General features: G+C 36.7%; 1 protein-coding gene across 16 annotated transcripts in view; it reads left to right on the forward strand.

The window, feature by feature from the left end:
• MCTP1 (multiple C2 and transmembrane domain containing 1) overlaps positions 1 to 16,263 on the forward strand; it is a 542,541-nt gene that overhangs the window by 359,853 nt on the left and 166,425 nt on the right. For all 16 annotated transcript variants that reach the window (XR_015254973.1, XM_086717816.1, XM_086717807.1 and 13 more), the window contains 2 exons: positions 1,245 to 1,431; positions 6,169 to 6,262. Coding sequence is in view for 15 of the 16 variants with exons in the window: in XM_086717816.1 (XP_086573942.1) it covers positions 1,245 to 1,431; positions 6,169 to 6,262 (281 nt within the window). In the remaining variant the exon portion in view is untranslated. The remainder of the gene's footprint in view (positions 1 to 1,244; positions 1,432 to 6,168; positions 6,263 to 16,263) is intronic.

The raw sequence follows: 16,263 nt of genomic DNA on the forward strand, positions 1-16,263 counted from the left end.
CTCTGAGTAAGTAGGTTCTCATGCATGGGCTGCCATGGGGGTGTCTGGGTGGCTCAGTCAGTTAAGTGTCCAACTCTTGGTTTCTGCTCAGGTACTGATCTCACCATTTGTGGGTTCGAGCCCCATGTTGGGCTCCACGCTGGCAGTGCAGGGCCTGCTTGGGATTCTCTCTCTCCCCTTCTCCCTGCCCCTCCCTTGCTCTCTGAATGAATAAATAAATAAACAAACAAATAAAGCATGGGCTGCCATGTTATGAAACCTGTATTAGAACAACTCTGTTACATAACCCTTGAGCTATAATATTTTTGGAGAATTTGTTTTTATTTAGATTTATGCACGGTGTTCTATGAATAAACTGGCATGGTTTTAAAAATGAAAAACTTGGGGCGCCTGGGTGGCGCAGTCGGTTAAGCGTCCGACTTCAGCCAGGTCACGATCTCGCGGTCCGTGAGTTCGAGCCCCGCATCAGGCTCTGGGCTGATGGCTCAGAGCCTGGAGCCTGTTTCTGATTCTGTGTCTCCCTCTCTCTCTGCTCCTCCCCCGTTCATGCTCTGTCTCTCTCTGTCCCAAAAATAAATAAACGTTGAAAAAAAAAATTAAAAAAAAAAATGAAAAACTTATGGCATCATCATAGTACATATTTTATTCATTGCTTAATAACATTTATGAATGAAGGAAGAATACCCATTGTTTTAAAACCTGCACAAGAATTCAGATTCTTGGTGGTTTGCTTCTTCTAAGACAGCTCGTATTAATCTTTCCGTAGGCAAAGCCCCACTAAACTAGTCTGTCTAGGGACTGAAAGTCCTACCAATTTATGAATATGGTCACAATGGGTAGTGATAGAATCATATAAGTATGTTTTTTTTTTTTATCTTACAGGAAATAAGAAATTAGACACTAAAAATAATCAGGGTCTGAATTTTGTGAAGAAAGTGTGTTGACATGAAAGACGTATTCCTCCAGTGGCCCAAATAGTATTTCTGTTGATTTATTTTTCACATAGCTCTGAGCAGCCTGCCCTTTCACTGTTTGATGTGACAAGAAAGAAAGAAAGAAAGAAAGAAAGAAAGAAAGAAAGAAAGAAAGAAAGAAAGAAAGAAAGAAAGAAAGAGAAAGAGAAAGAAAGAAAGAAAGAAAGAAAGAAAGAAAGAAAGAAAGAAAGAAAGAAAAGAAAGAGAAAGAAAGAGAAGAAAAGGAAAGGGAGAAAGAGCCACTTGCTAATCCAAAACATTTGTTCCTAGGTGCCAGGTCGACCTGTCGGCTCTCAGTAGGGAACAGACACACAAGTTGGAGCTGCAGCTGGAAGAGGGTGAGGGACACCTGGTGCTGCTGGTCACCCTGACAGCTTCGGCCACAGTCAGTATCTCTGACCTCTCCGTCAACTCCCTGGAGGACCAGAAAGAACGGGAGGAAATATTAAGGAGATATGTACGTATGTAACCCTCCTCCTTCAGGATTATGTGTGACTAGTTGAGGTTGTAAATAATTCACTTGAAGTGACAGAAGTACATCTGCAAAGCTGTCTGACAGATGAATCAGCACAAACAGAAAGCTGGGCAAGTGCAAATGCCACACTTATTACCCTGATGTCTAGACACCCCGTCTACTCTCGAGTCTCTTCCAAAGCAAGTTCTAGATCCTGAGCATCTCCTCAGTGATTTTGTCATGCAGCACAATTATCACGCAAGGAAACTTCTCATAAAGGAAAGTTAGGTGTACACAACATTACTTTAAAATTAATTCATTGACTCTTTGTAATTGCCATTAAGAATTCTTGGTCTTTCCAAGTTTGAAATGGAATTAATGGAAGCTACATTAATTAGTAGCTTGGTAACAAGAAGATATTCCAGAAATTTTTATGTCAACTGCTTAGAAAAGCCTCACTTCGTTCCTTTATTTTATTTTCATTGAATGTGAAATGTAATTAAAAGGAAGCCTCCCTACCTTTTGACCAAATGTAGACAGTGATTGGGTGGGATAGCGAGTCACTATAGTAAGTACCCTTCTCAAATTTTACCAAACCAAAATATTCGTATCCGAATCTACCTATTTCCCAGCATCCTCACATTGTGCATTTTCCACCATGTAGTTTTCTCGAATCAACAGAGAGGGGAGCTCTTACTCCACCATTCTCTCTCATTGGAGCCTCGAAAAAGTGAATGCCTGGGTACCCGTGAAGCCGGGGGGGAAAAGGCTTTTCCACTTAAAATTACAAAGCTTGTATTGTACAATGCTGCCAGGTGTTTAGAAGGCTCCTCTAGACACTCAGCCATGAATCCAAGCTCTGACTAACAAAGAACCGCTTAATTTTTTTTTTTTTTTTTTTAGATTCTAAAATATTCCTATTTGCTGACTGACATCCTTCCAATAACTGAATTTAATAAAGATGTACCTTATCAGGCTGTGCAGATAACATGAAGTGCTGGTACTAATGCTCTACAATATTCTTCAAACAGATTAGCAGGATGTGCGCTTCAGCAAATTTATTCTGGCTATCTCCACTGAATCAGCTGTCTGCTAATGCTTGTACAACTCATCCACCAATGGTGTTATCATAAACAGTTTAATAGAGGTGACTCAGCCAGGCTACAGACTATATATTTTTAAACCACCTAAGAGCCCAACGTATTGTTGGGCATCTTCTAATATGTAATTGCAATTATGAAAATTATTTCACATTTTGGTACCCACAAAAACATATTCTCCTGTTACCAGAAGTGAGCCTCATGAATTGAAACAATTTTAAAGGAATTAATTGGTATATTAATATAAAGATTCTAGGTATTATGATACTGTACTTTATGGATGAATATTTGATACTATCCCGTATATTAGAATGATACTGCGGGCTCGGAAATTAGAAATAATCCAACTATCATTGATCCTTTTTTTTTTCTTTTTGTTGGATGGGCCTCCTTAAGTCAGCCATTTCCATTCAGAATTTGAATATTTGTTTCCACACTTTCTTTCAAATGTTAGTTATTTTTTCAATAAAATACAAAACATTATATGGATGCCCCCAGCTAATTCTCAGGTTATATGCTGCTCAATGTATTAAAAAGTGAACCATATTTAAATGCATCTTTTTTTTTTTTTTAGCCCTGAATTTCAAGCATAGGCCTGTATTTCCCTCTAGAGACGTAGCTGCTAAGACGCTACTGTAGGTGGTAAAGCACATGTGTTATAATTGCTCATAGCCATACAAGGACAGAGACCTGTAGTTTCTGGTTTCAGCGTGTTTCCTTTTTATCGCACAGGTTATGAGATGATGAAATGCTGTATCATGTCTGAAACATCACTTGTTTTGAAGAAACCTAAAAAAAGAGGTTATTTGGAGACTTATTTGTATGTTTTCCTGAGAGAACATGTGTATTTTTTAAGTTTTAAGTTAAACTTAAGAATTTGATTTGGCAGTGGCCATAGTGAGGAAAGTAAACGAATTGCCCCTGAAAAGGCTCTCCATTTCTGTCCTTCAGCTGCTCATTGTAAAGCATTGAAGCCCCACAAATTAAACAGACATTACTGTGGGAACCATTATTTGATCACCTCATTCTGAAAAGATGGCTAATTCCATTTTTCTTTTTTTTTTTTTTTTTTTTTTTTTTCTTTTAGGGGGAGGAAAGCAGGGAAGGTCAATAGGGGGCGGGTAGTAATGGGTAGTAGACCAAGAGCGATTGTATGACCTTTTCAGAACGGGTATGCTGAACCCTTGCTCCCCCTTGTCACAGTTTAAAAACCAGAGGAGCTAGTTTAGAGAAGAAGTTGTTAGCATTCCATTTTTATTATGACATTTCACAGTCATCTGATTTAATGTCCCTTGACCGGATTGTCCACCGTGAGACGATGGGCTTGAAATGTTATTTAGAGCATTGATAAAAGGTGAGCGGTTCTAAGATGACAGCGAGTCATAAGGCTGGTGGTGTGACATTAATTTTCTCCATAACAGAGATGGAATAAGACGTCACGGTGACAAGCTGTCAATCAGCTCTGGCCCCTCAGAGCATCTCTATGCCATAGGATGGGGTATTGCCTCTCCCGTAATAGAGCTGAACTGAGATGCTCTCCCTGACAGCTGCTGCAGCCATAGAGAAAATATATTATACAGCCTTTCATTAAAAAAATAAAGAGGACTCCTCTCCAGAGCATTTCAATCTTTTCCCATCTATTGAGGGCTGAAAGGATTCACAGCAAATCATAGATTCCTCTGCTATGGAAATTTCGGGCTTCAGAAGCCATCCAGGTTTTGAGGCCTTCTAAAATAACCATAAATAACAAGGCAGGAATATGTCTTGATGAAGCATTACTGAAAGGTGTATTTATAAACTGATATATTTAAGTTTTTTGCTTTTTTTTCTTGAATTCTTATTATAATCGATATGTCACTGGTCTAAACAGTTGAAGTTGGCAATAAATTACTGAGTGTCAGCTGACTGGAGGAAATAAAACGTTCAGACAATAATTACTACCCCAAATGAGAAGCAGAACATCAGAGCTGAAGCGTCAGAAGCTATATGTCTGGGCAGTGAGGTTACTAGTATTGAACAGTTCTCAGCCTGAAGACTGAAGGTATTTGTTTTAGACACAGTGAACCTTGGTTGAAATTACTCTTGAAAATTAAAGGACAGGAACCTTTTGATAAAACTCTTCTCTGTCATTAGGATAGGAGATTTACCTGGGGTATAATAATCCATAAGCTCGTAAACTCTGAGATAAGGGCAGGCTTCTCAAACCTGGTGTTACCACATTAGGAAGACAACAAACTCTGAGTTGTAACACCACTGTGTAAAGTTCCCACTGTTAAACCCTTAACTTACACGTAATTTAAATGGAGAGACAAGTGCATTTTTACTGAACGCTGTCCTCTGGGTAGTTCAAATAGATTTTTGGTGACAAGCAACTGTTTAAAAACAATAAAAGACTAAGCGCTAATATTGTGCTCAACACCCTTAAAAGTTAGGCTCCGAGATTACACATATATCTGCATTGCCTCCTCTCAATATACCAAGGTCATGGCTTCAGTAAACACTGATTAGTCATACAGGACTGATAAAGTTAATATTTCAGTAAGCTTCTGCTTGTCAGTATTCTCACATTCTTAATACAAGGATGGGAATGTTCTTTGGTAACAGTTTGATGACTTTGTTAGGTTATGCTCCCTGGTCTTATAGCACTTTAAGGATTATGATACAGAAGGGCCTTTGATTTACTGAGAAGAAATGCTGGTCTTGTCATGAGAAAAATGCTAGGAAGTGCAAATAAACGCATTTCGATGTTCTGTGTCAATACTTACTCCTCAAGTATTGTGACCATTAATTAGGGTTCTGAATTACTGCACTGGTAGCCCTCTTCTCATGCCTTCAGGTATTATACTTCCCAAAACACTACCATTATTAATTTATGAAATTAAATACGTTTTATTCTTTGGATCTGATTCACCTGTTGAAATTTCTCTACTTCTAGTCATACTACAATGGCAAATAAAATTACAAACCTAAGAAAAATTATTCGTCACTTTTGATCTTATTTTCAGTGATCAATTTGACTTATTTTAGAAGATTACATATGATATTTTTCCTAACAGGCTTATAGAACTGTGTCAAACTTTTGAATTAAATATTACGAAATGGCACTTCATTAATTTAACCCTCATCTGGTGCATGCTGTTTCCAAAACTCACAAGAAGAAAATAACTTTAAAAAAAATTGTTAACTTGCTTAATTCTAAAGGCTGCAGTGTGTTACATAAGCAACAATTTAAGACTCAGTATTAACAATCATTAGTCTCCAAACCATCATACCCGTAGATGAAAGATTTCTTGGAGTCCTTAAGTAAAGGAAATTGAAGGAAGGAACTATACATACACTCTTCTATATTTTATTGTTCATCATGTGCTGATAATTATTTATGGGGAAGGCATGTGGTATTTTTTATTCTTTCAAAAAGTCTTGTAGAGCAATAATTACCTATGTAGATACATATGTGTGCCTATGCGTATGTACTCGTTAATGATGGTGGATGATACTTTGTACTGAAGAAACACAAATATCCCTTTGAATCACTTAAGCAGCATCCTGAGATCAATCATAAAACTTAGTGTTTTCTCAGCACACTCTTTGAGACCCGCTAGGACCTCTCTTTCCTAATATCGATGTTGGGGTCTTTCAGAGCCCATTGCGAATATTTCACAACCTGAAAGATGTGGGATTTCTCCAGGTGAAAGTGATCAGAGCAGAAGGGTTAATGGTCGCCGACGTCACAGGTAAGAAATGAGGCAATTCTCCTAGTGCCTATATTTATTTATATATGTACATATATATAAATATATATATCAAGCAGCATGCAGGGTTCACACCATTTAATGACTAAACCCATTTCACCTGACTGGATCATCAAAGTAAATAATATAAATACAAAGTTTCAGGTTTGATCTTATAGGATTTGCCAACCACCCAGTTTTTAAAGTGTCCCTGCTTTTTGAAAGAAGTATAATGTATTAAAAAATAAACAATAAATGACTTTTGAATCATTGCCTTCTCCACAGTTTGCCAGACATTAGTGGGAATATTTCTTCCAGGTTTCATCATTTCAGCACCTTGGAGTAATGCTACATCTCCTTCTCTCGGGCAGAATCACTCTTTTTGTTGTTCAAATTCCTTAGCACATCCCAGAGATAATTCTGGATCTACACTAAGCATCTACCTTGTTCCACTTTTTTTAACAAAGAAATGGGCCTGTAAAAACACTGAAATCAGTCTTATTTCTTAAAGCTTCCTGATTCAGATACTGCTGTTCCTGTGATATATTAATAATTGACTAATGATTATTATTTCATCAATTTCCAGAATTAAATTGTTGTTTTAAATTTGCAATTATGTGATCATTCATTTACTCTTGAATTTCATAGGTTTTGGGGAATAGTATTCCATTCCTCAAGTTGTCTGTCTCAAAATTTGTTACCCATCTTGAACAATTTTTGTGTAGATTTTGCTATTCCTGAAAGAAAGCATCCACTTAATAAGTTGTAGAAATGTGCTTACCATTGTGAATGTTCAGCAAGTTGATCCTAATAAGGTAGCAGACTTACCTGAAGGGGAGAAATGCTCTTTCCCTACCATCTAAAAGCTTGTAAATCCATTACATGATTGTTGGTACCCCTCTTTAATTCATCAAATCTAAACAGAACAGAATCAAAACCAAATTAAAAGATCACACGCCTTAAAACTAAAATAGCAGATGCCTGCTCCAAAATGGCAATATTTTTAAAATTTTAATATTTGCGTAATGTCGAGTGATTATTTACTGTGTGATAAAAATAAAAATGTTGAGAGTTTACACTTTCTTTAAACAGGTGATTATCCACTCATTTGTAACCAAGAAGATAATAACAGCTGTCAAATATTCTTTCAAGACAGGTGTACTTGAAAATAGTGAGAGAGAGAGAGTAATTTGTAATCTTTTTGCAAGTATGCCCACTTGGTTCCTCCTACTAAACAATTAGTGAATGCTAAATTTATTCATTTTCTTTTTTTATTTATGATGTGGTTATATTCAAATTAATCTGGACATAATGTATTTCATTTTCTTTTCTTTTTACATGTTGTATTTATTATTAGAACCAGCAGTCAACAGTGGATGATTGACTGCTCTTTTTTTGTTCACTTTGGACGTTAACTTAAAGACTGGAATAGGAACTCAGTATTGCTTTTACACTACAGAGGTCACACCTAACCTCTGATTCCCAGCAGCAGATAAATTCAGGAATTCGTGGCAGTGACATTCACCATCATGGGAGACACCTTCACTTTTCCTCAGGATTTTCTGTATGGCAGGGGAGCCCCCAGTGTTGAGCTGAAAACCTCTGAAGACAGGGAGAAATGCCTAAAATAATCAGTATCTCAGTGGGCACCTAAGTGCTAAGAATTATTACTGAACATTTATAGGGGGCACACTAATTTCTTATAAAAAATATTCCAGTCTCATTTACTTCAAAAGCTTAGACACCTGCCCATTACACAAGTTGAATGTAATTATTTAAGTTTGCTTCTCTTGGAGAAAAGCTGTCATTGCTTTTAAAACTCCATGAATATGCAAACTATGTTAACCCACTTGGCCTATACGCCACTATGGAAGTTAAAGTACATGTTCTTTCAAAGCTGTAAAAAATAGATATATTTCTTTCCTAATGGTTCTATGTAAATTAATGTGAATAACAATAGCCTTTTCCCTAGGGATTCAGTGAGACATAATTTTGATCTGGTAAAATGAACTTTAATTTGGGGAATACTAAATAACAGATTCTCCATTATTTTCCCTCCAGTTTTAGGATATAAATCTAATGATTCCTCATTCCACACTGACCTTATAATCTAATGTGCTCTGAATTGAACAAGAGAGATGTTGAACTATTCAGGGGCAAGAGGATAATTCAGTCTTTGACCTTGCTCACTCTTGGACCTTTTGTGGTCTTTATGACATTTGTGATGGTGGCAGAAACTGAGGACCACATATTTAAGTGAGAAGGGTCGGAATATACTACCAACTTTAAAAATAATCTTTACTTCTGGAAAGGATAAATACTTATGGGTAAACTGATCCTCCCTGGTCTTTGCCATTAAATCTGGAGCACAAATAAGCTCTTTGTATACTTGCTTTTTTACTTGTTCAGAGAAGAACTTGAAAAATCTGCTGTACATCCTAGTGATAATCACAGTCAGGCTCTACAAGATATTCAGCAACGATTTGAAAAACAGACATTGAGTCAATGATGCTGTCTTCAGATCCTCAAATTAGCATCCATTTAGGAGTGTTGTGGATGGAGAGGGGAGATTTTAAATCACTGATCGCTCTCTGAGCTCAACAAAGAGTATTTTCTGACCTGGTATAAATGAGGCTATTATTATAAGATACTTAGTTGGCATCAGAACACTTTTTTCTGGCAAGTCTAACAAGACAAACGTATATTTGACCAACTTGGCTCTACTTTTAAAATATGTTTAACGATCAGAATGTAAAGTCAAACTTCCATAGTTCAAGCAAAAAAAAAAATTTAAATTACAGTATTCCATCATTTAACATGGGCCCGGGGGAAAAAGAGATTCCATAATCTTTTAAGTAGCCATCAATCTTACTGCAGTTACAAAGAATTTTTTCCTTTCAAAATGTAAAATTTTTCTTTTGTTACAACACATTCATTGAGTAACATTGTGATACTGTATTAACTCTGTGTGAATAAAGAGCAATTGAGACTCTCTTTGAATGAGTGAGTACAAAGCACAAATTACTTTTTAATGAAACCCTCAATTCTTTCCCTTTCCACAAAAAGCCTATAGCCTTGTTCAGCTGAACACTCCTACAGTAGGGTCACTTCAGTTAAGCCCCTAATAAACTGTTGATAGTTGAGGGTAGTTTTTTCTTCAGTCTCAATAGCCCAGTGTTGGACAGTGCACTTCAAATCATTAAGGTTAATACAGATTTAAAAAAGAGATTAACTCTGGTGGTTAAGGCCTCAATTTACAACTCCCACACATACACATGCATTGAGCAAGGCACAAGAGTGGATTGAAATTTCAGTCAAATTGTGGGCAGCCTTTCACAGCCTGAGAAAGTGGCACTCTGGTGTTCAAAGTTGATCAGCTAAATTCTTCGTGAGGGAAAAAGTTTGATTAAGTGAAAAATACTTGGCAGTACAACTTACTTACCTTTCAACTAAACAGTGAAAAGGTGAATGTCTTTCTGTACCATCAAAGCAAAACCTAGACACTGGCCCTGTGTTCACTGGGGAAAATTCTGCTGCTAAATCAAGTATTCCTTAAAACTGGACAGTTTGTGAGGAGGGAAAGACCGCCAGCCGGGGCAGGGGGGTGGGATTTTTTTTAAGGTGGTGGGAAACAGTTCATGTTGGAGTTTGTCTTTCCTAGCTTCTAATTACCCTCTTCGTTGGATGGGGCCTAATTTCTGCTTTCAACAGAACATTTAAAGTCTTCTATATCGAGTGAGGCTTTCTTCACAGAGTATTTAGACCTGGCCTATTGGTTCTTTCAAGTTCTAAGAGAAGAAAGAGAAAAGGGTTCTTCTCTTCAGCCCCTCCCCTGCATTTTCCCCTGGGTTGTTTTTTTGAGTTCTGAGGAAGAGGTCACAGCCTCCCCAGGGATACCAGCCACTCAGGTTCAGAAACAGTGATATGGGGGAACTGCGAAGCCCTTTCAACAGATGCCCTACCTTTTCACTGTATTAAAAGGAACACTAATATAAAACTTCTCCACCCCAGGTGAATTGATCTCTCAAATTAATGCACCATCTCTTTCAGGAAACAATAGAGGGAGAGGGAGAGAAAAAAGGAAGAGAGGGAGAGGATTTTACAATTAACATAATCTGTCACTGAAACAATCCCATCAAATGAGCATATCTTTTTCTAAAACAGGGCTACACATAAAGACCTGTGACTCACCAGCCCCATAGTGTGGAAACCTACTAGTTATTAAGGAAGATGTTTACTACCCTTTTATTTGCATAGACTTTTCCCATGTTTTTCTTTAGGAAAACTGTCTTCATTGTTGAAAAATATTTAAGTAACAAAACAGCAGAAAAAGACATGCTACAGTTTTTTTTTTTTTATCAGCTTCCGTGAGAGTCTTATTATCTTAAGAAATAACAGTTAGCAGCTCAGATTCATTAGCAGAGCTAAATTTAAGCCCCATTTGACAGGCTGCCTAGAAAACATTTTGTTTTGCTGTCTGTGGGCTTTAATTAAGATGTGTTCAATTTCAGTCCTCTTCAGTCTAGCGCCACCGCCCCCCCCCCCCCCCAACCTTGCTGTGTCACAGACCGGCGATCAGACACTTTTAGATGGTCCGGCCCATGACTTTGACCTTCTGCGCAGTCCGGCGTTCCCTGGGGAACCGTTCAACTCATGAGGTCTGATTTCACACTTCCAGGATGCCTCAGCTCTCTTAACAATGACAGGGAGACAAAGCCCTTTAGAGCAGGCCGCATGGGGACTTGTTTAAATTGGAAACCAGAGAGGAGTCAAGGAACAAGGTTATGGGCTACAGAATAGTGCTTTTAATAAAGAGCTCACAGCTCTGGCTCAGCTCAAAGAGGTCTACCTCTGTACAATTAATTGAGCCATTTATCTGGAGCATCTTAGGCCTCTACTTTCTCACAGAATTGCGTGGTAAATATCAGCTAAGAAGCAAATGAGATATGCATGAAATGAATTTTAACACTTTGATTACTGTGCTTCCAGTCTTCATTAAAAGTAAATTTATTTGTATTTCTGACCTCATTATCAGTAGGCTGTCTGCATTTTTATTGGTTCCTGTGATTTCCAGCTTGAGTATGTCATGAAGGTATATTTTATATAGATTTGGATTTATTATTCTTGGTATTTTCCCTGAACATTATGGGTCTATTCAGAGAAAGAAAATGAAAAGGTAGTTGTACAGAAAAAAGCGAGTCTTTTCTTTCAAAGTTTTATATACAGTTGGAGAAATGCCAAGCACATATATATAACGTAGATAAGATATTGTCCTTTTAAAAAAAATTAACTTTTTGTGGGTTACCCAAGCAAATTGCATAAGATATATTCAGTTGTTGCTTGAGTGGACCTCAGAATACAAGAGTTCTACTGGAAGAAGTGGGTATATGTCTTCTTTTATAGAACTATAGCAGTTTGAATGTTTAATAGCATGTGCCTTTAATTATATCATCATATTTATTAATATTGATAATATCTGATAAATGCAGTCTTAGATTTTATGATCATTACTTAAAACCTGTTAGGAAGATGAGAAAATAGATCTCCTTTAAATGCTACATAGCTCCTTTGACAGTATCATATAGCATATGGAGGAAGTCCTTCCTATTTGTGAATTAGCAAGGGTGAAATCATTTACCAAATAAGAGTGGCTTATGTATGGATGTCATTCTTAAGTTTTTTTTAACTTTTGCCATCTTTAAATCTTAAAATTATATTGATTGCTTGAAACAAAAATACCTAGGTTTTACACAAAATGTTTTGAAAATTTCCCAAGCAAAGTATGTTTTATTTCCATTATATAACCTAATGATGTCCCTATTTGCTTTTTAAGAATTAAGCTTATAGAAGATTATTAAGCAGATAGTAGAGTTTGAAAAGAAACGTCACCCAATTTATAATGCATCAAAAATACCCAACACCTGACAATCTTATCATTATAATACGCCTAGTTTAGAAAATGACATTATATACATACATGTTAAATGTCCTAACACTATATAAATATCTTCCTTAAGGATGAAATTAAACAAAAGAAGGCATCACAAGAAGAAAAAGCAAATCATTGCTTTTCATTCTTTTTTTTACCCCTTTCATTTATGTCAACATAGCTTACATAGAAATAAAATGTGTTTCCTTTTAGTGCTTGCATTTTTACAAAACTAAATCATATTCTAATTTCAGAAATGCAAAAGTGTTTTTCTAAAACCAAACAGTTAATATTAAATATTTGTGACAAGAGGAATCAAAATGATAATGTAACACAAGGGCTAGTGAGGCTGAGTCTGAACTAGTGTTTTACACGGAATTACAGAACTCATGTGTGATTTATATGCAGGTCACATGGTCAGAAGATACTGCTCTGGAAGAATAGGTGGGATGACAAAAGAGATTAATAATTGGGTTTGATATGCTCTAGAGGTGAAGGACTATGGGCTGAGAAAGTGGTGGTCCCACTATCAATGGGAAATGAGGGGAAAAGAAATACTATAAAGTAATTAATTGTGTTCTGTGGAAGTAAGATTACAAAATGATCCTTTGAGTAAAGAAATAGATAATTGGTGATCTGGCTTGAATGGCTAGCTTCCATTTGGTGCTTGAAGAAATGCTTTCAGATGCTAGAATCATTGTTTAAAATTAAACGTTTTTTAAAATTTTTTTTTGTTATGACATAGTTGTGTAAATAAGAAATACATTTCCTGGGTTGACGGACTAGGAGACTGGTGCAAACAGAGAAGATCTGGATTTAACTAGACTTTTGGGAAAAAAATCTTACCATAGGAATATTTGGGCTATATGATAGTAAAGTTAGGTGCATAAATGATTGAATGGCCACACCCAAAAAGTGATTGTTATAAAGGATTGATGTCAATGGGTGTGCCAAATGGAGGAATACAGGGCTCCGTTCTTGGTCTAACATGTTCAACCAATTTACTAGTGACTTTGAAGAGGCAATTGAGGGCTTCCTTATCAAACTTGCTGAGAGGGATAGTTAACTATATACTATATGCACAAGTTATATGTTTATACTAGATGTATATATTATATATTTAGTTTTAAATATTTACATAATATTATGGTACTTACACATAATATAAACATGCATATTCATATATTCATATATATGTGTAATAATTTAGTTCAAAATAATAGGGTTAGTTCAACAAGGCGAGCATTAAAGAGTATAATTAAAAAGACTTACTGGGATACAAAACGGTGATGTCCTGCATTAACAGTAGAAAATATAGAAAAAAATTTAGGGTTTGAATTGAGGTTAAGCTCTGTGAGTGTGAATAACACATATATAAGTTTTGTTACATTGTTTCACAGTATACAAACTGGTTATGTTGAATCAAAGGGGAATGTCCAGAATGATACCTCTGGACTCCTCAAGACACACTGGGGTATGAATTCAGCGTTAGAAGCTATTCTTTAAACAAAGCCAGTGACAAACAAAGCAGAATATATTCTCGATGGAGATATCTGGTGTTTTAAAATCAAGTCAGTTGAGAATAGCTCCAGGGAAATGATCATAATAATAATACAAATAGTGGCAACTTACATTAACGGAGCCCTTAACACATGTCATACACTACCCTCGGCTTGGAACAAGGGTTATCACAATCTCACAACAACCTAATTAGTTGCTGTTGTTATGCCCACTTTACAAATTAGAAAACTGAGATGTGGAGGGGTTAATTAAGCAAGTGTCCACACTGGCATGTGGAGAAGACAGTGTGACAATTAATTATGCTACTTCTGCTTGCAGTCTACAGCAGCCAAATGCACTCCACACGCTCTCAGTTAACTGAATACTAATATAAAGTCTTAGGCAAGTACATCTGACCGGGTTGGCCAAACACACATCTGCAACCCTAGCTGCAAGGGAGTCTAAAAATGTGATTTTGGCCTTTACAGCCTGTCTCATTTAGGAAGAGATACCAAAAGTTAGAATAGATGCTCAGCAAGCCATCCACATTAATAGTGCAGGAGGGTGGGTAATGAGCAGATACTTGAAGTGACAGTTGCTATACCCTCCCTTTGCACCCATTATTTCATTTTAACTTAAAAATGACCACAGAGAGCAAATCATAAAAAGGCAAATGTGACCGAGACGTAATTTTGTGTGCACTGTAAAGAAGCACTTCCCCAAAATTATAATTGCCAAATATACATATCAGAATAGTCCTGTGGAGGTAGTGATTTCCCCATCACTGAAACCAGAGCCTATTGGATTGCCTGGTTGTAGAGAGGATTCAAGTCCCTGGTGAGCTATTCGAACTTGGCCTCTGAGGCATTTTTCCCAGCCCTCAGAATCAGAGATCCTATAATAGGTACTAAGACGAGTAACAGACTCTTGAATGAGTAGATATTTTGTAGAAAAGAAATAAAAAGACAAAGATATGATTTTAAAGACAAAGGCTTGATAGATGACAGTTTTCAGTTTTATTGCCTAATATAATATTTATTTATTTATTTATTTATTTATTTATTGCCTAATATTTATATATTTAATCACCCAGTAGAGTACTTCGTTTTTTCAGTCTAAAGAATTTTATTCTACTGCAAAGTATCTTACCAGCTAACGAATTTACTTATAAGGAAGATTATCTGGAACCTGACACTTTTCTATGGGGAGTCTAATTAAATATATAATTACTGTAGGTCCTAAAGTATCTATAGGAACTTACCAAAACAAAAGAGCTTCTAATAATAACACTTATACTTTGGACAAAGAACTTTTGTGTTTCCAATCTTGTAACCAGTCACTTGCATAGAGTTTCTATATTAAATATTAATTGAAATAAAATTTTTAAATGTTTTAACCACAATTTATGTAAACATTCCAAAGCTGAGACATAATTTTTTCATAGCCTCCTCTCATTTTATAGATCCCATAGTCTCTCTTTTCTTTCTTTTACAGTTTCTTTTTTTTTTTTTTAATTTTTTTTTTTCAACGTTTTTATTTGTTTTTGGGACAGAGAGAGACAGAGCATGAACGGGGGAGGGGCAGAGAGAGAGGGAGACACAGAATCGGAAACAGGCTCCAGGCTCCGAGCCATCAGCCCAGAGCCCGACGTGGGGCTCGAACTCACGGACCGCGAGATCGTGACCTGGCTGAAGTCGGACGCTTAACCGACTGCGCCACCCAGGCGCCCCACTTTTCCAGTTTCTATTCTGTCTCGTTTTATTTCTTGTTCTTCTGTCTTAAATTTCAAGCTTCCCAGCATATACCAAGATGGTTCAATTTTGGGACTCAAGCATGCATCTTGTTACACATAATACTATAAATATTCTTTTGCATCTGATTCTAGATCCCAAGGGAAAGAAATTCGTATTTACATTGTGCTCTGTTTCCATTGCTCTTTGTCATGGTTCTCAAAGTGTGTGTGGCCCAGGAGCTTCCAGGAATCCCTAAGACTTTTCAGAGATCTTTAAAGTCAAAACTATTTCCATAATAATACTAAGATGTTATTGTCTTTTTCACTCTTTCTCTCATGAGTGGACGATGAAATTTTTCAAAGGTTATATTTTTGACTGCTCTGATGTTAACATGTCATAGATTTATTGTATCATTTTCAAATGAATGATAGTTGTACATGCTCTCATTTTTAATGTCTAAAATGGTGAACTGACAGATATGATTTATATAGAGAAAAGTTTTTTGATGTCCTCAAAAAAATTTTTTTTAATGTTTTATTTAATTTTGAGAGAGCATGAGCAGGAGAGAGGCAGAGAGAGAGAGGGACAGAGGATCCAAAGTGGGGTCTGCACTGACAGCAGAGGGCCTGACATGGGGTGCAGGCCCACAAACTGTGAGATCATGATGTGAGCCAAAGTTGGCCACTTAACCCACTGAGCCACTCAGTGTCCCTCCTTCAAAAATTTTTAAGAGGACCTGTGACACCTGGGTGGCTCAGTAGGTTAAGGATCTGACTTTAGCTCAGGTCATGATCTCTCGGTTTGTGAGTTCAAGCCCCACATCTGGCTCTGTGCTGACCACT

This window comes from Puma concolor, chromosome A1 (genome assembly GCF_028749965.1).
Source record: "Puma concolor isolate L17-30 chromosome A1, mPumCon1.1.hap2, whole genome shotgun sequence".
Lineage (NCBI taxonomy): Eukaryota > Metazoa > Chordata > Mammalia > Carnivora > Felidae > Puma > Puma concolor.